The sequence below is a fragment of the Martes martes genome, assembly GCF_963455335.1.
Source record: "Martes martes genome assembly, chromosome: 6".
In the NCBI taxonomy this organism is placed as follows: Eukaryota; Metazoa; Chordata; class Mammalia; order Carnivora; family Mustelidae; genus Martes; species Martes martes.
Genome location: NC_137893.1, coordinates 91,954,003 through 91,972,247, shown reverse-complemented (window position 1 = coordinate 91,972,247; position 18,245 = coordinate 91,954,003). Strand labels below are relative to the sequence as shown.

Below are 18,245 nucleotides of genomic sequence, written 5' to 3'. Positions count from 1 at the left end.
GTCATGTCAACATTTGTTACAGTAAATATATTTTGCAGGGTGACAAAAAAATCAATAATACTGCCTTCTATATTTAATAATTACAGTAAAAGTGGTAGATTTTATTCACATAAAATGTTTTAATCATAAGCAAAATCATTAACTATGAATTCAGACAATCTAGTCAAAATATATTTTACTTCAGCTTAAGGCACTACATACAGATTTCTTTAAAAGCACACTCATGTCATTTTATTTACACAGTATTTTAAGTGACAATACATACTTTCTATCTTTATCCTTAATTTACACGTATTCATAATGAAGTAAAACCCTCCAAATAAAAGGAATTAAATGCCATCATCCTTAAAGCTTACCAGATACGGACAAGAGAGGGAGACACCCAAGAACAGTGCAAAGGCATCTGTAATTTTTAATGCATCAAGATTTTATCTTTAAATTCTTGTATGAAGCTTAATGAAACAGTATCACAAAGCCTATAGTACACAGCATTGAAAAAACTTATATTAGAAGTCTATTGTTGTTTACCAGAAGAACTTGCCCATTAATAACAGCAGAACTGTCCTTTATAAGTAAATGCACTTACTCTGAATTCACCTACTGAATTAACAAAACCACTCAATAAGTTTTCCTATTACCTTTGACTATTGTTGTCATAAACAGGTAAATGTTTCCTGGAGCCAAATACTTTCCATCACCCAGAAAACATGTCAGGATAATTACTTAACAAAATATACACCAAAGCCTTAAAGTAAAGGCTGGCTTCACTGAAGGATTTTCTCAGTGTACTAGGGGAGTCACTGGCTTTAACAGTGATAATTTTTTAAAGATACAAATGAAATAACAAAGTTCAAAATAATAACATATAAACATCTCTTTGGATTAAATAAATACTGTTTTGTCCCATCAGCATATATACAGAAAAATTTTACAATTTTAATTAAAGTTAGTATTTTGAGAATGGAATGAAAGACAAGACAAAAAGGTAAATCTCTTATTCAAAGGATTAAGACATGGACAGGACATCCCATCCTTTTCCAATCCATATGGATGGATTTCCACCCCAAATCCACTCACAGGCTCAATGCTTGTTATGGATTTCTGAAATTTATAACCACCACTCAAACTAAGGCAAGCACTGAAACAGCACCACAAGGACTGAGCTCTACTGGACGAGGATAAAATGTCCTGCTACTAGTTCAGATACTTCAAAAAAGTGTCCACTGTGTTAATTGGGACTGTCCTTTGTTTTTATTTTTAATGGAAATTGAAACAAACAAATTTTTCTATTATTTTGTTCAGAAAGACTATTAACTTCTAGGATAAATCTTATGTGAGAAAAAGACAAAATAAAATTTGTCAAAAAGCAAAATTAACCCTATTGGTTTTATTTATTTACTGTGCTATGCTTAATACAGTCAACTTATGACCAAATAGCATGAACTATTTATGCAGGCTGTAGAAATGCTTCTCAAGAACTCCAGAAACAATAGGTACCAAATCCTCAGGTCGCAAAGTGAGTGGTGACCAAATGGGATGAATTGTATGTCCAATGCCTGGCACCACTGTTCTTTACCATCACAGATGATCACCACTTAGCTGGGTGGCATATTGATCGTAGATAATATTTCTATCTGTAAAACAGTTACCTAGCTTATTTTATACTGTCAAAACTGTAAGTATCACACTATCAATTGTTTGCCTCAAGTCCTGATGGGTGGTTCTTAAACCCCATTTTTCCTTTAACAGAGATAATCTTGTCTGCCCAACTCAGTTTCTGAATATTACTTCTGATTATTAGAAAGTATCACCCAGCAAAGGTAGGATGGCAGTTCTTTACAACAAATCCTCAGCTCTGGACATACATGTTAAAAAAAAAATCAGAGCAGAGTAATTACTTCTGTGAACCAAACACTGGAGAAACAGAGGGGCAGCACTCAGGCTACCGATGTCAACAGTGCTTAGCATTTGTTTACTCTGCCACTTCACATAGGAACAGTGGGAAAGATCCAAGATACCAAATTCATTTTAAATTTACTCTATTGCCTAAAAAGTAAGGCATAAATGCCCCAAAGATAGATATCAAAATCTCTCTTCCTCATTCTGACCCAACTGAAGCCAGATTTGTATTCAGGTCATACATTTTTTTTTACAGCGCTTGGATACCTCTGGCTACAATAAACAACATGAGAAAGTAAAACATGGTGGCAAAAACTAAGGAACTTTCTTAAGTTATGACTTTAGCTTGTGAGTCATAAGAAAGTAAACAAATATGAAGTGCAAATATACCCTTTGCTGAAAGCCACATTCCGTGGGAATGTGGAAGTCAGCCCACAGACCAGCTGCTCTGACTGCTTCGGTCAGTCACAGGAAGTCTACACATTCATACATGCAAACACACTTATACACACACAAATAACTTATACAACAGCATTAAGCACAGACAGAGAAAAGTAATTCTTTCCATTTTCTTAATTTCTTATTAGCAACAGTCTTCGAGAGATATCTTTCCTGGCTTCAACAGCTTAGGAATCTTAACAAAGACAATGGTGAAGACTCAAGCTTTGTATCACATGGTCTTTGTTGTTTTTCTTATAATAGCTTTTCTTAAAATAATTTCTTCATATGCTAGATCTGTTCTGCCTGCTTAACCAATTTTATTAACCTTCACAGAAGTCTTCCAATGTCATAGGTTTACCTGGGATACAAACTCTATTAAAGTTATTAAATATAAAAATATAGAAAACTTTTCCTTCCTGATACACAAAATCCACTAATTGCATAAAGATTTCTGTTATTTCAGTTACAAATATAAAAATTTATTAGAAAAGCATGCCTACTAAATTTTGATATATTTTTATTTAAAAATGTGTCAAATCTTCATTGCAAAAAAAAAAGGCAGAGGCATTATTTTTCTTACAAAAAGTTTCTAGTTGGAGAAATAGTTGGTGTTAACTACTGATTTACTAGTAATTTTTGCTATGGTCAGGGTTTTATGTATTAGCTGATGCAGCAAAACAAAGCACAAGGAAAAACAAAATAATTCTAGCATGCTTGGTCTCAAGGTGTATTTTTCATCGTTAGAACACCATTCTTGAGTGTGTCCTCAGTATCAGGACTGATCTAAGACACTCTATGAACTCCAGCACATGCTAATCAATTAAAGGATCGTCATCGTCCTCTTGCAGCTGAAGTCGGGAAAACGGACGGGGTACAGACAGTCTATTCTGCATGATTATAATCAGGCATGTTAGCGTGGTTAAGACCAAGAGCGCACCAATCACAATTCCAATGGCTTCCGGGAGATTAATGCACCACTGGTCAACTAACAAACACTTAGTATGACCAAAGGTTCCATTATTGGGCTGTGGTTTTAATCCCAGGATGTGGCACATCATTGGATAAATATCCACACTGTTAATTGTGCTGTGTTTGTAGCCTTTGTGAAACGCTGGACCGTGGGCAGCTAGAAATGGATGCATACTTGACAAAGAATTGTCATAACCATGGTCACCTACTGAAAAAAAGAACAAGATTAGGTTAGTTCCTAAAAGAAAGACTGATCTTTCTATTATAAAACAACTTGCTTCTAGTGCAAATATACTCATTCTTGCCAATGTAATTCCCATCCATTAAAATTGATTAGCTGGACCTGACAGGGGCTAGAAAGAAAATTTTCTGGTTTTTTCCAGCTCAGCCATGTGTCCCCTATTTCACACGTACACTCTTTTCCCAAGCGGTCATGACCCGAGGCTTTAAAACTATTTCTCCACCTGATGCACCTGTCGTTCAGTGCCAGCCCCACTCTTCTCACCCGTCAATTTCCAGCACTGTGTGCGTGCAGAGAGCACTAGTGCCTAGAAGAGAGTGGCTGGGCTGAGGGTCCTGAATAACTGGGAAAGCAGAAGTGAGTAAAACCAGTGAATGGGGAAGAAGTGCATCTGCAGCCTTACCTACATCAACTGCTCCTGTGATAAGAAACAGGATTACATAATATACTCCTGGTTTACTGACAGTGAACAAATGCTTCAAGCTCTGGAGGGCTCAGTGAGAATGTTACAGAAGGGGTTCCTGCAGTCAATGTGAAGTCTAACCAGTTCACCAACCTCTAACGCCAAGTCAAACTCACAGAAACACGTGACAGTCCTGGACAGAACCCCAATACCAAATCCTCAGTTTTTAGCTTTGTTTTGGCAAATATTCCCTTTTACTATACACCTGTTGCACTGATAAGCTCCAGCTTTCATACGAAGTACAAGTGACTGGGTGGTGAGTCTATTAGTTTGTGTTACAGCATCCCTTAATTTCATGTCTGAAATATTTCATAATAGAAATAATGAATGGGATCAACATAATAACAGAATATAACACATTATATATAGACTTTAGGACTTTAATAATGTAAAAACATACATGTATATGGGATAGAAAAAAGTTTGGAAAGGGGAAACTGCACTTCTGTATTGATAGATTTTTCTCTCTTTTCTAAATTTTTTGTCTTTTCTCAGTTTTCAACAGTCAGTAAAATAAGCATAAATAACACATAAAGAAGCTTCTGATTTGCTATAGATCAGGGATCTGCACACTACAGGCCCTGACCGAATTCAGCCCTCTACCTGTTTTTGTAAACAAAGTTTCATTTCAACACACTGCATCCGTTAGTTTACATAATGTCCACTGCTGCTTTTCCACTACAAAGGCAGAATTGAGTGAGTGAGAAACCAGCGGGCCTATAAAGCCTAACATATTCACTATCTGGCCTTTTGGAAGAAAAAGTACTCTGACTCCTGTTACAGACTACAAAACCAGTTTTGTTTTGTTTTTTAAAGTACTCAAACTGAATTTAACATATGGATCAATAAAGTTCAGTGCAGGGAAGACCTGTAACTCTCCCCTCTGTATCTCCTCAAGCTTTAGGAGAGGTTTTGATACACCTGTTTTTTTACTGGGTAGATTTCGGTCTGTTTACCTTTTGGTTTTTGCCCAGTGTTCCAAACAGCTATAGCACTCAGGTAAATGATTTCGTCACTGGGGCAAGACTTCGGGTTACAAGGACAATGTTTTCTAACACACACACAAAATTAAAAAAGGCATTTGAACTATCAAATCTCTCCCCTTTTACTTTGTTTCTTTACTTCTTTCTCATTCTCTACAAATCAAGAGAACCAACCTTGAAAAGTTACTGACAGTAACTGCGGCATGGGTAAGACAGTAAACTACACCTTTGTCCTTAATGTCACCTACCTTCCTCATCGAAGGGTAAAACTGTGGTTATAAATTGCTTTTGAATGAAAACCTGAGAATTATCCAATCAAAAAGTGAACTGATTACACAGTGTTAGTATCTCTAAATCAAAGTACGCTGTTAACAGAACAATGTCACAATGTGTGATTTATCCCCAGAATACAACAGAAATACCCTAAATACTTACATTTTTGTAATGATTTATTTAACACAATTGTCCAGCCTTCATCAGCAACCAAAATAATGGGCTGAATTCGATTATTATGTTGGTAATGAAATCTGGCAGGAATGTCTTCTTTGAGATAAACATTCATGTGAGGGTTACAGACTTTCAGTTTGTTATAAACCTCTGTTGTATCTGGAAGAAAAAGGAAGCAGTAAAGGAAGAAAGTCATGATTGCCTGATAAGGAAAAAAAATACTTCTAACTAGAGTAACTGGAAATAAATCCTGAACAATGTCATCAATTAAATCACTTTTAATTCTTAAAAAAACAGCAACAATTACGTGATATTGTTGGACACACACACACACACACACACATACCCCTAGCTTTCCAAGCATTCATGTATCTCTTTTTTCATTTTGTGATTCTCTCTGGTGGACTTTTATACAAAAGGGGACATTTTCATGTACAGCTTCCTACATAAATATAAATTATGTATTGCTGCTAATTATTAATTCTAAGATCAATAGATAAACAATACATCTCACACAAAAATCCAAGATTTTTTTAAGAATAAAAATTTCCTTTTTCGATTAGTGTGAATAGTTAAGGAATATATCAAAAGCAAGGAAGTAATCTCTTCAAAAATGAGCCTTAGGCTAACTGCTTAAAGACTTGTTAATTAAGGGGGTAAACATATAATCCCACTCCGAGTAGGAATATATGGTACTGCACTACAAAAAGCCAGAGCTGTATTCTTTTGCAAAACCATCTCTCTTAATTCAATTGCTCCCTTCAAATATCCCTCAGCTACAAGGTTACTTACTTATTTTGGGAAGGACAGCAGCAACTGGAGTCAGATCTACAAGAGTGTAGCTTGAGCGATCAATACAGAGATCCAAGTTTATCAGTTTGTCCTTAGAGCACTGGGTCATCCCATGATCACTGGTAATGATCACATTGAGATTTTCCCACAATCCTAGCACTTTGAGTTTGTGGACTAGCTCACCAATAAGGTCATCTACTTCCTTCAACACTCTGTACATGTTTTCTTTATCTTCAGGTCCATATTTGTGGCCACTTGCATCTGGTTCTTCCCAGTAGAGTGTTGCAAAGGTAACTGGTGGGTTCGAATTCATCAGCCACATGGTAATATTATTTAGTCTCTCCTCAAATGACACTGAAGAGCTATAATTCATAAAATAGGAAGGTGTGGTATTGTGAATGGATACATCAGTACCAGGCCACATAGCGGCGGCGCTTGATCTGTTTTCCTGAAGCTGATTGGTCACCCAAATAGGTACTGCCTCATTCCACCAAAAAGGATCCTTGTCATCAAAGTCAGAAAAATGTTTCTTTGTGATTACATCATACATAGAATTAGCCACGATGCCATGACTTTCTTCATACAAGCCCGTCACAATGCTGTAGTGGTTTGGAAATGTTTTTGTGATAAAAACATTTTTAACATGCTCTACCAGGACTCCTTCTTTGATAAAATTCTGGAGATGAGGAAATTCATAGTTCTGTAGATAGTCAGCTCTGAAACCATCAAAGGACACCAGCAGCAGCTTGGATGGCAGGCTACGGGAAGAGTTACCTCTACAACCAGTTATAAGTCCAGAAAATAAAAGTATTAATAATAACTTCATAATGAATGTGTTGAAGGAGAGCAATCAGGGTTCCTAAAACATAAAAACACAGTTCATAAGTGGTAGTGCTGTTGTTCAGAAGTTTAGCCATCAGGAGAAGAGAAGCAAAAATTTATCAACTTTTTGTATACCAGCTTTGTATCATCTTAAAATTAGGTAACGTCATTTACTGAAAGATAATGTCACTTACTGAAAGATAACTGAAGAAAGCCAAAATTGGAAAAAACAAAAATTGCCTTTACCTGCCCAATTTCCTATTTATACATGTCCTGCCCCATTCTTAATGAAGGGGTTATGGACCACTCTTATACTCCACAGAAATACTCTGTTTGGTTGCCTTGCTTTTCTGTAGTAGCAGAAATAAAAGATGTAATAAGAACGGGGGCGCCTGACTGGCTCTGTCAGTGCAGCAAGCAACTCTTGATCTCAGGGTGCAAGTTTGTGCCCATGTTGGGTGTAGAGATTACTTAAAAATAAAATCGTAAAAAAAACCTTAATAACAGATGAAGAAAAAAAAATGATCCTTTTGCACAAAACAGAAATAATACCAGCCTTCAGAGGCTCCAGGGAGTGCGATTATTTTTCTAGTTTAATGACTGGTAACCTATGTTCTTTTTACTCCACAGAAATAGGTAGTGGAAATTCTACCACGCTGACTTACCACCAACTCCTGTTGAAGATACTGGCATGGAAAAGGAGGGTAAGAAAGAAATATTACCTGAGAAAAAGATCCCACCTCAATCTATACATTCCCAGCATCTTCAAGAGGTTGACAAACAAAGCCCACAGGGGCTTGGCTGCCACAGTGACTTCTGAAAAAAACCCAACAGCTGTTGAGAACTTCACCATATTCCTTAAACTTCCTCTTTACTATCAAGGACATAACTATTCTACCTAATACCCCAGGCTCAGAGCTCACTCTGATTTTTTTTTTCTTTTTTCTTTTCGGACAATCCACTGATTATTAAAACACACACACACACACACACACACACACACACACACCCAAAACGAACAAACAAAAAAACCCAGCTTTCCCATAATAAATCTCCCTGCCTTTAGTGTCTATCATCTTTGGTCCTTCAGAAAACAGGATAGCTGATTTAAGTAGGATGGCCCACTTCAGTTGGACAGGATATCTCTTCCACTGTAATAGACGAGAAGCTTTACCTACCTAAAGCTAGGTAAGCTAACAGATCTGAGGGTTGGAGATGAAGGGAGCTGCATTCTCTGTGCTGCAAAAGGTAGGGGTAATTACTGAGAGGGAGTAGGATGGCAAAAGGTTCTCGGGTTTGAGAAACAGAACGTCTGAAATGGCCAACATGGAGAAGGGGAGAGAGTGCAGGGTAACAGTGGGATGGGGGGTCAAATTTGACAGCAGGTGTCATGAATTCCTAGTGACACCGTTGACTGCTTTTCTCTAGCAATTCAGAGGCCCTGGCACGGGCCTGAACAAAACAGGCAGCTGATCGTGCCTGCACTTGAGACTCTGTGAGAAACTGAAGTACAGCGAAGGAAGCGGACAATCCTGACTAGGGAGTGACTAAAATCTGAATTGCGGCGTCTAAGCTCAAACTGCTACAGATCATGAAGTAGAGAGGTTTCTGGACTAGAGCTTCTGAGGGAAGCTGCAAGGATGTGAGGCTGTAGTGGGAGTGAGGTGAGTGAATTATTCCAGAGGAAGAAGAGCCAACGTATGGCTGTGGGGGGTGTGAACCTCGAGGTCCAGGCAGAAGTGGCCGCGAGCTAACTGACATGATAATTAAGTGCATGAGCCACTTGTCATGTGTTCTTTCTCCCAACTAAACCACAATTACTTGAAGGCGGAGACCTTCTTTCCTTCAAACATGTCAGCTAGACGATCTGTGTGTGTGCGGTCATTCACACATCTGTTGACTGAAGCTGTGACCGCCTTAGAACCAGGAACTTGATATTGGGAAGACCAAAGGCACAGAAACTCGTCTGTGAGGGTCTTTAGGTCTGAAGAGTGGGCCACTTTAACCCGACTTGAGCTGCCTTCTGAGTGTGGTGCGTGCGTCACCTGCTGCCGATGCCATCCGTGAAACCCCAACAGGACGGAATGACAAACCGAATCAGCTCTCCCAAGAGAAGAGTAACCGGACTGTTCTGTACCGAGATACACCGTCCAGACACAGTCTCCAGAACCGAGACAGAGAGCGGCACTTCTCACTCCGTGTTCAGTGCCCCGACCTCGTGTTCAGGCACAACTCACCTCCTGCCTCAGTGGGTCGGTGGGAGTTCAGCCACACTCGGGCTCCAGCAACCCGAGAGCTGGTGCGGAGGCCACGCAGGTCTCCGGGAGAGCTTGGAGGGAGCAGACCCCCTGCTTTCTCTCTGGGTACAGCTACCTTCCCAGACACAAGTACTGGTCTCCAGTAGAAGCCCACTGAAACAGCATGTCGGCAGTTCTGCCCCTTAAAGATACTCCCCCGGCACTTCGCACAAAGTGTCTTAGGTACTGCCCTGGTCCCTCAGGAACCGGTGCACCTTCCCCACCAATTCCGCCGCACAAACGATTCAGGGGGCAAGGCAAGTCTGAGGTAGGTCATACTGAACGCGATCTCTGCAGCTCCAGTCTTCTCTTTTCCTTCATCCCCCAGCCTTTAAGACGGCTTCCCGTTCTCTCACACCAGAGCTGCCCTGAGGAAGCCCCTCACCACCAGCCTCATTGCTTCTATTTGCAAATCATCTCCTGCAGCACAGCAGACAGAAAAATCACCGAGGGGAGCCTGTTGTAAGTGTGGCGGCCCAGTCTTCACACCTAGGAAATTCTGACTCCGTCAGAGTAGAGTAGAAGCCAGGAACCTGCATTTTGAACAGCTCCCCATTCTTTCCATCTCTACAGTGGCCAGACTTCTAAAAGCCCTTAATTCCTCTTGTCTCTTAACTGACCTTCCCACCTTATCCACCCTCCCCTTTCTTACCCAATATCTGCTCCCAACTTATTCTTCCCCCACGTAGCTCTGTTCATAACACTCCTCTAAAAAAAAAAAGTTCCAAGAGTCCCCTGCCTATACAAACACTTCGGCCTGGCAGTCAAGCCCCTGCAGTATCCAGGCCCAGCCCACATGTGCATTACTGTGAAACAGTTACAGAAAATCATTGCCAACCTTGCTTTCCTTTTACCATATTTCACCATCACCATCTGCCTCAAATGTATCACAAAGAAATGTAAAAGGCAATAGGCCTTCATCTGGGTGACCTATAGGTGACCTCTAAGAGCTCTTCAGTAATAGTTTGTGCTTCCAAACACCCTGAAGTTACCTCCTGTCATTGAAGTCTGGTTCAAACATTCTCTTAGGTTATTTTTTTAGTATCATTCAATACATAGCTAATATAACTAAGTTATACTACAAAAATGTATGTATGTGCCATGTATCAGGGGACAAGGGCTTTACACTTTTCAAATCTGTCATACTCACAATAGGGGCATAAATCATCAGAGTACTGAATCAGGCTGTCATCCTGAAACAAAGGCAAGGGTGAATGAACTCTGTTCTAGAACACCAAAACTTCTTTGTAACCCTGTGCTTGAGAGCCATACACCAAAAAGTCTTGTTTCTAACACTAAGCCCTTTGAGGAATCACTACAAATGGAATATCATATATGTCCAAACCTTTTTCAACAGAGTTATCTCTAAGAACAGCAGAGTGCCAAGCCAATTCAACAAATGGTGCCTGGACAGCCGGATATCCACATGCCAGAGAATGAATTTGGACCCTTCATCTCACACCATACACCAAAATTAATTACAAATGGCTCATGGACCAAAATTTAGAGATAAAACTATAAAACTCTTAGAAGAAAATATGGGAGTAAATCTTCATGACCTTGAGTTAGGCAAACCCTTCTTAGGTACAGCACCAAAAATAAATAAATAAATAAATAAATAAATTAATAAAATTGGACTTCATCGCGACTAAAAACTTTTGTGCTTTAAAGGATACCATGAAGAAAGAGAAAAGACAACCCACAGAATGTGAGAAAATATTTGAAAAGCGTCTGATGAGTGATTTATAATTAGTATAAAAATGTAACAACTTAAAAAGTCAAACAATTCAATTAAAAAAATGAGCAAAGGATCTGAAAAGACATTTCTCCAAAGATATAAAGGTGGCAAATGAGGCCACAAAAAGATGTTCAACACCATCAGGGAAATGTAAATGAAAACTACAATGAAATAATACGTCAGACCCACTAGGATGGAAAGAATCAGAAAGGCCGATAATAACAAGAGTTAGCGAGGATATAAAGAAACTGAAACATTTATATCAGTGCTGGTGAGAATGTAAAATGTGAGAGCCACCTGGAAAACATTCTGGCAGTTCTTTAAAAGTTTAAACAGAGTCACCATAATACCTAGAAATTCAACTACTAGGTATATGTCCAAAAGAAATTAAAACAGATGCTCACATTAAATAAAACTTGTACACAAATGTTCACAGCAGCATTTCATAAGGGCCAAGAAGTGGAAACAACTCAAACGCCCATCAGATGATGAAAAATGGACAAATAAAATGTAATCTACCCAGAGCATGGAGTATTATTTGACAATAAAAAGGAATAAAGTGCTAACAGACACTGTAAGTGGATAAACCTTGATGCATTACACTAAGTGAAAGGCGGCAATCAATCACTAAAGATCTCTTATTCTATAACTCTTTAGATGAAATGCCTAAGACAGGCAAATTTATTAGAGATGGAAGTACATTGGTAGTGTCTGGAGCAAAGGGATGGGGAGAAATGGGGGGTAAATTCCAATGATATGAGGTTTGTTTCTGGGGCGATGAAAATGTTCTCATATTGACTGTAGTGATGGTTCTATGACTCCCTAATGTTCACTTAGGTGAGTGAACTGGATAGAGTGTGAATTATATCTCAGTAAAGTAATTATATTAAAAACAAAAACAGGGAATGAAATTGTAATCTTAAAAGCATCTGAAATGCCCTGCCATAAAACAGGAAACATCTCTGATGTCTCAATTTATGCCCCAAATTATGTAACATTTGTATTCCATAATAGACTTGGGTGTTTTAACATGAAAATGTTTTATAACAGCTTCCAAATGCAAAAACAATAACAAAATAAAAACCTGTGTCTGACCCCCTCTCTCAAAATACGTATAAATCAAAATCTTTCTTCCCTAAATCTTGAATGAAAATTATGTTCAAATATATGTGCTATTTATTCTGTGGTTCAGGAATGCATTGGCACACTATTAGGATCCTTATCTCTAGGCTTCAAGGCACAGACAGAACGGAAAGATTATAGACTCTGAAATCAGAATGATCCCAGAATTTAAGCTCACATTTAGTCAATGGGCAATTAATTGTGAGCAGATCTAACTTCTCCCAGAGTTAGCTTTGGTGTTTGTGACATGATACACACACACACACATATCTATATATAGCGTTACAGAACAGGCCGTCAAATTTAGTTTCTTTTTATCAATGCTAGTTACAAAGCTGTTATGTAAGGAAAAAGTCTGTACTGTAACAGGCAGAATACTACTATTGTAAAACCCTAAAATAATTAGAAAAAATTTAGGCCAACCCCTTCTTTTTACATATGATAGGGCTGAAGTCCAGGGATAGGCCAAAATCAGAAAGCAATTTAGTAGCTTTACTATGCACTTACTAATTCATGCCCCCCACAAGTTTACAAGTCTAGTAACGGCAAGTTAACAAGATTAGTAACAACTCCAAATGATTACCAAAACTTTTCCTGCCAGAACATGTTCATTAGCAGCACAAGTATCTATGTCTACCACATTCTGTTTCATTCTAACAGGAGGTGTTAACTGATAAACAAAATACTAGCGAAAAGTTCTCAAGTAGTTTTCAAGGAATCAAAATCACTAATTGTTACATTACTCAACTTTGAGAAAAATTCTGTAATTTTTCAAACAAAAAAAAATAGTGGTGGGAAGAAAAAAAAGCAGACTATCCTATTCTCAGTCCTAAAAATATTGGGATTCTAAATAATTCTCCTATTTTCAAGTGCGCACAAAATTTTCCAGTATCTTAAAAACAGCTATACCACCTTACTTTCTACATAGTAAAATAACTCCAATTATCCCAACAGCAACCAGAAGCAGTAGGTAGTAATCTTCAGTTCAGGGGTCAAAACATGCTCTATCTCCTCTGGGACGCCTTTTTTACCTGGATGGAATGCATGTCAGGCAGTTCCCACTGGCATTCTTAGCCCCAGTGAAGTTGAGAGAGTCCAGCAATTACAGGAAATGGTGAAAGATATTTGTCACCATTAGCTTGCCATCTACTTTGTAATAATACAAAAGCCCTCATCTAAAGACTTCACAAATACTTACAATGAAACTTTTACACAGCTTTAAAATAAAACAGCATTGCCTATGGATATGGGAAATTTCGGTGGTTTCCTGTAGATCATTATTTTCTTTAGCCAAAGGGAAAAAAACTACTCTTTAGAAGACTTTCTCAGTCCTAAAAATGTTGGGATTCTAAGTAATTCTCCCATTTTCAAGTGCACACAAAATTTTCTAGTATCTTGAAAGCAGCTACACCATCTTACTTTCTACATAGTAAAATAACCCCTGCGTACTTCTTGCATTTTCATCAAAATTTCTCCCAAATTATATTTTGTACCTAATCTAAAATACATGAAATATTTCCTCTTTGCTTTCAGATGACCTTAATTTCCTTAAAATAGCCTGGGAACAACCTCTGGGGGGAAAAAAGGAAGAAAAGAAAACCATGACATTAAAAGGAGCAGCTGACTGCCTAGAACACTGAGTAAGTTCTCAGGCGCAGGTCCAGCAGATCACCTGGTGGTCAGGCAAAACCACTCTGGAGTCAGACCCAGTATAAACCTGAATCTGCCTGTCACCAACTGTACAGTGTGGAACGTAACTCTTCAGTCCTCGGAGCTTGAATTTCCTCATCTGTATAATGGGACGCTATGATCTCACACGGTTGCTCTACCGAGAAAAGGAAGCATTGTTTGTCGAGGGCTTAACACGGTGTCCAGCCTATAAAAAGCACTTAAATGTTATCTTTGCTGTTTGGTTTTCTAGGAAATTAGTTTTAAATTTGATTATGTAATTGCCACGAGCTCTGATCTAATACTCAGACGCAAACGCCCACCCCGCCGCCCGCCTCCCCTCGCTGTCACCCCCGCCCACCTTCGCCCCTCCGCCGCGGTCAGCCCGCGGCCCTCCCCACCCCTCACAGCGCGGCCTCCCTCCTGCCCCGCCCGGTCCCAAACCACCTGCCAACTGCTCTTTCCGCCCCCCACACCGCCCTCCTCCTCGCCCAGCCCAGCCCTTTCCCGGCGCCTGCGGGTCCCTGCGCGGACGACCCGCCAACGCCCCGGGGGCCGGGTGGGGGGTGTTTCTCACCGCCTCCAGTGCCAAAGGCCCAGGCGAACGAGGAGGGGGTGGCATCTCCCTCCGGAAGGCCGGCCGCGCGAGGCTCGCACTCACCCGCTGCAGCCGGCGCGCGGAACTCAGCACGGGCGGAACCCGGCTCTCGTGAGCCCTGGGGGCGAGGCCGACCCGATCTCGGCGCGAGGCAGAGATCTTCCCGAGGCGCCTGCGCAATAGCGGGCGCCCCCGCCGCGGGTAACAGCCCCAACCTCCCCCAGAACCGCTTTGTTGCGGGCGCTCTGGAGTGTGCGCAGCCGCCCGACGCGCGACTGAGGAACCTGCGGCCAGCCGGCTGGGACCCCGGCGGGCGGCGGAGGCTGAGACGCGTCCTCGGATTGGCTGGCGGAGCCGCGTCAAATGTAATCCCCTTTGCGATTGGTTAGAGTCGGGTACCACCTGGAGACAGCGGCTTTGGAGGGGTCGCATTGGACCTCGAGGAGGTCGGTTCCTATCTTCCACCCCGCCCCTTTCCTATCATCCTAGGGCCGGACGCCCTTCAGGAGACCTGATACCCAGCGAGTCCGGGAAAAGACACCTAACTGTTGCCAAGCCCAGTTCGCTCCTAGTTAATAGGCACCTGGCGACTTTGGTGTCCTCAGGAAAAGCGACTTTGGCTGCACCAGGGCCCAGCACAAATTTAGAGCAGCTTCAGCGAGTTCCAGGGACTTGATATAAATGCGGTGTGATTGTACCCAAAGTACCTGTTTTACTGGAAAATTGAGCACCTTTACACCCAAAGTTCCGTAGTAGGCAGTTTACAAGTAAAGTCACAAGAAACATAGAAAAAAATCCTTGCAGTAGGGAACCAGCTGAGAAATGGGCATGTCTTTGGACAGATGCATATGGGATTGTGCTCCCGCCTTCAACTGGAAACTTAATGGAGCAGAAGAATGTATCTTTAAACTTTCTAGTAGAAAGAGATTACCAGAAATCGATTTATTTGTTAATGCTTGGGTTACCCAGGCATACTTGGTGAAGAGTGGATGGTATCTTTTTTCTCTTTGTATTTGCGGTGGCAAATACAGAACCTGGAGTCGAAAAGGAACTTATTAAATGTTTATTGAATTTAACAGAAGTTCTAAGGTGCTCTTGGTTCTTGCCTCCCCTCACTTTAAAATGCAAAACCCAGAGTGCCTGGGTGGCGCAGTGGTTTAAAGCCTCTGCCTTCAGCTCAGGTCATGATCCCAGGGACCTTGGATCGAGCCCCACATCGGGCTCTCTGCCCAGTAGGGAGCCTGCTTCATCCTCTCTCTCTCTCTGCCTGCCTCTCTGCCTATTTGCGATCTGTCAAATAAGTAAATTTAAAAAAAAATTTTTTTAAATGCAAAATCCAAGGGGATATTTTCTTTCATAATCAGTAGTGTAGCTCCAGCAGTTGCTTAAAAGAATGCAATTAGATGAATTAAGAATATTAGTCCTATGTTAATATTTTCAGGTGTTGAGGATTTACTGGATATAAATCCAGTACCTGGATTAGTAACCTTCAACAGTGGACCTTAGAAATCAAGTTCTATGGGGCACCTGGCTGGCTCCGTCAGTGGACTGTGTGACTCTGGATCTTGCAGTTGTGAGTTTGAGTCCGACATTGGGTATAGAGATTACTTAAAAATTAAATCTTAAAAAAAAAGAAAGAAAAATCAAGGTCTAAGGTCTGAACCTTGGGTGTGAGCTTTAAAGTATAGGCATGGCTGGTGATGTTAGGGTTAGGAGTCAACAGCCAAGAAAGAATTCTTGAGACGTCTTTGGTGCAAAAAGGACCAGGACCCATGGGCAGAAAGAACTGCAGTGTGTTCCTGAGCCTATTATATGCTTTCAGGTTGGGAGGGGCTTAGGTTTCCGGGATCTTGAGGAGGCTAGCTATTGTTGGGAAAAGGTCTTTTATTACTGTCTGGTAAAACCTTGGTCATGAGACCCTTCAGATGTATATCGGTGGGCCATATTCTTAGGGGATGATAAAGGAAGTTTCCAAAAGAATATTTATACGTTAAAGTAGACTTACAGGATGGTGGGGGCAGGGGGATGTTCCGGGCTAGGATTGCCTTTTGCCCTTCTCAAAGTATAAACATTGAAGCAGTTGAATCCCTAGAGGAATGTCACTCTGCCCGTTTCAAGGACTTGTCAATGGGCTGTATGTAGCAAGGAAATTTAATAATTTTTCTTTTGCCTTTGTTTCCCATATCAGCTGGGACTACAGAGTCTGCAAGCACCTGCAGAGACAATTTGGGCCAAAAGTATACTGTTGATTATTAGTTTGTACCTTCACAAGTTAATTCCACTTGCAACTCTCAAGGCTGGCCTGTGCATTGGTGAATTGGGCATCCTAGATCTGTGGGTTGTCAGAGCTGGAAGGAGTGGCAGAAGCCATGTAATTCCGTCCCTAGACTCTGCCAGACCTGAGTCTTAATATGCACTCTACCACTCAGTACCTCAGCTATCTGGGACCAGTGTCTCTTACCTAGTTGAGCCTCCAATTCCTCATATGCAAAAACAGCCCTCTTAGAGGACCAGCCTCTTGGTGTTATATTGTCAAATAAATGAGAGAAAGCAAGTGAAGTACTCAGTGCAATGTCTGAAACATGGTTAAGTGTTAGCGATTATTATCACTATGACCAGAATACATTCCCCGACCTGAACAATGGTCAGCAGAAGTCAGAGTTCAGAGAGAATTTATGTAATGTCCAATTTAATGGAACTTAAATTTTCTGGCTTTGGGGGGCACATAATTATACATAGCCTGCTTGTTCATTCATGAGGTGCATGATTGCTTAAAGAGTAGACAAAATGGACTTCCACAAAGGTCAGATGTGTAGTGGAGAGAGCAGCTGGATGGGCATAGGAGAGAAGGGCTCCGTTCATCTAGGCCACTGCCCACGTGGCCGAGTCAGCTCAGGGAGTCCTAGGCAGTCATGTTTCCTTCTTATAGATAATATGGTTGAGAACAGGAGGACAAAATGACTCACGAGGCTCTTTTGACATCAAGCTTCTGTTATCCTTCAAATATTTACCATTTCAACCACAACTGAAAACTTGTTTCAGATGAGCATAAATAATAAGGTTATTTATAATCCCGTGAAATAGGAAGACTGGAGATAGGATAGGATTTGAGACTGGTTGAATTAGCAGCTCAACAATGTTGCCATGTGCTGGGTTCTTTGTAAATCTCCAAGGGGCTATTAACAGACTTGGCTTCTGGTTCCTCTAGTGGTAAACATAATAGTAGCAACAGGAACCATATGATTCATCTTTCACTTCCACTGAGCAACAGAAGTAACTTCTAGGTTTCTTTTCTCTGTCTCAGAAGTCTTCAGCAACCCTCACTTACTTTTACTAAAATTGGGTCATATGCCCAAATCTAAGCCACCGAAGAATGTGGAATTACCAGGGGATCAATTGGGCCCAGACCTTGAGCTGAGGTCTTTCCTAAACTGTGCTTCTTTTCTCAATAGGAAGGAGGGGGAGTCAGTACAATTAACTCTACCAGGAAGCATGCTATAGATTCATTGGAGGACCTTAATGATAATAAAACAAAACACAACAGTATCATAAATTCTTCCTTTCCATAGTGATTTTTAGACATATATATTATTCATTTAGCTGGCAAAATGATAACATTCATTTATAATGTTCTTTCAGCTCAGCTTTTGAAAAAGAAATTTTATATAAATCTTAGAAATATGGAGAAGGTTTAAACCCATTTTGTGTTAGAGACTGAAATGAGCTAGAAGCAATAATTTAAACTCATCATTTACAAATGAATGT

The 18,245-nt window shown here is 40.5% G+C and overlaps 1 protein-coding gene across 1 annotated transcript; it reads right to left on the bottom strand.

Moving 5' to 3' along the window:
* Positions 1–88: 88 nt before the first annotated feature.
* On the bottom strand, positions 89–14,771 carry ENPP4 (ectonucleotide pyrophosphatase/phosphodiesterase 4). Its single transcript, XM_080806510.1, has 4 exons — positions 14,544–14,771; positions 6,236–7,094; positions 5,432–5,602; positions 89–3,517 (listed from the first exon to the last, which is right to left on the bottom strand). Exons 2-4 carry the CDS (start codon positions 7,059–7,061, stop codon positions 3,153–3,155), a joined length of 1,362 nt encoding a protein of 453 aa, XP_080662636.1. The 5' UTR covers positions 7,062–7,094; positions 14,544–14,771; the 3' UTR covers positions 89–3,152.
* Between the last annotated feature and the right edge of the window lie 3,474 nt (positions 14,772–18,245).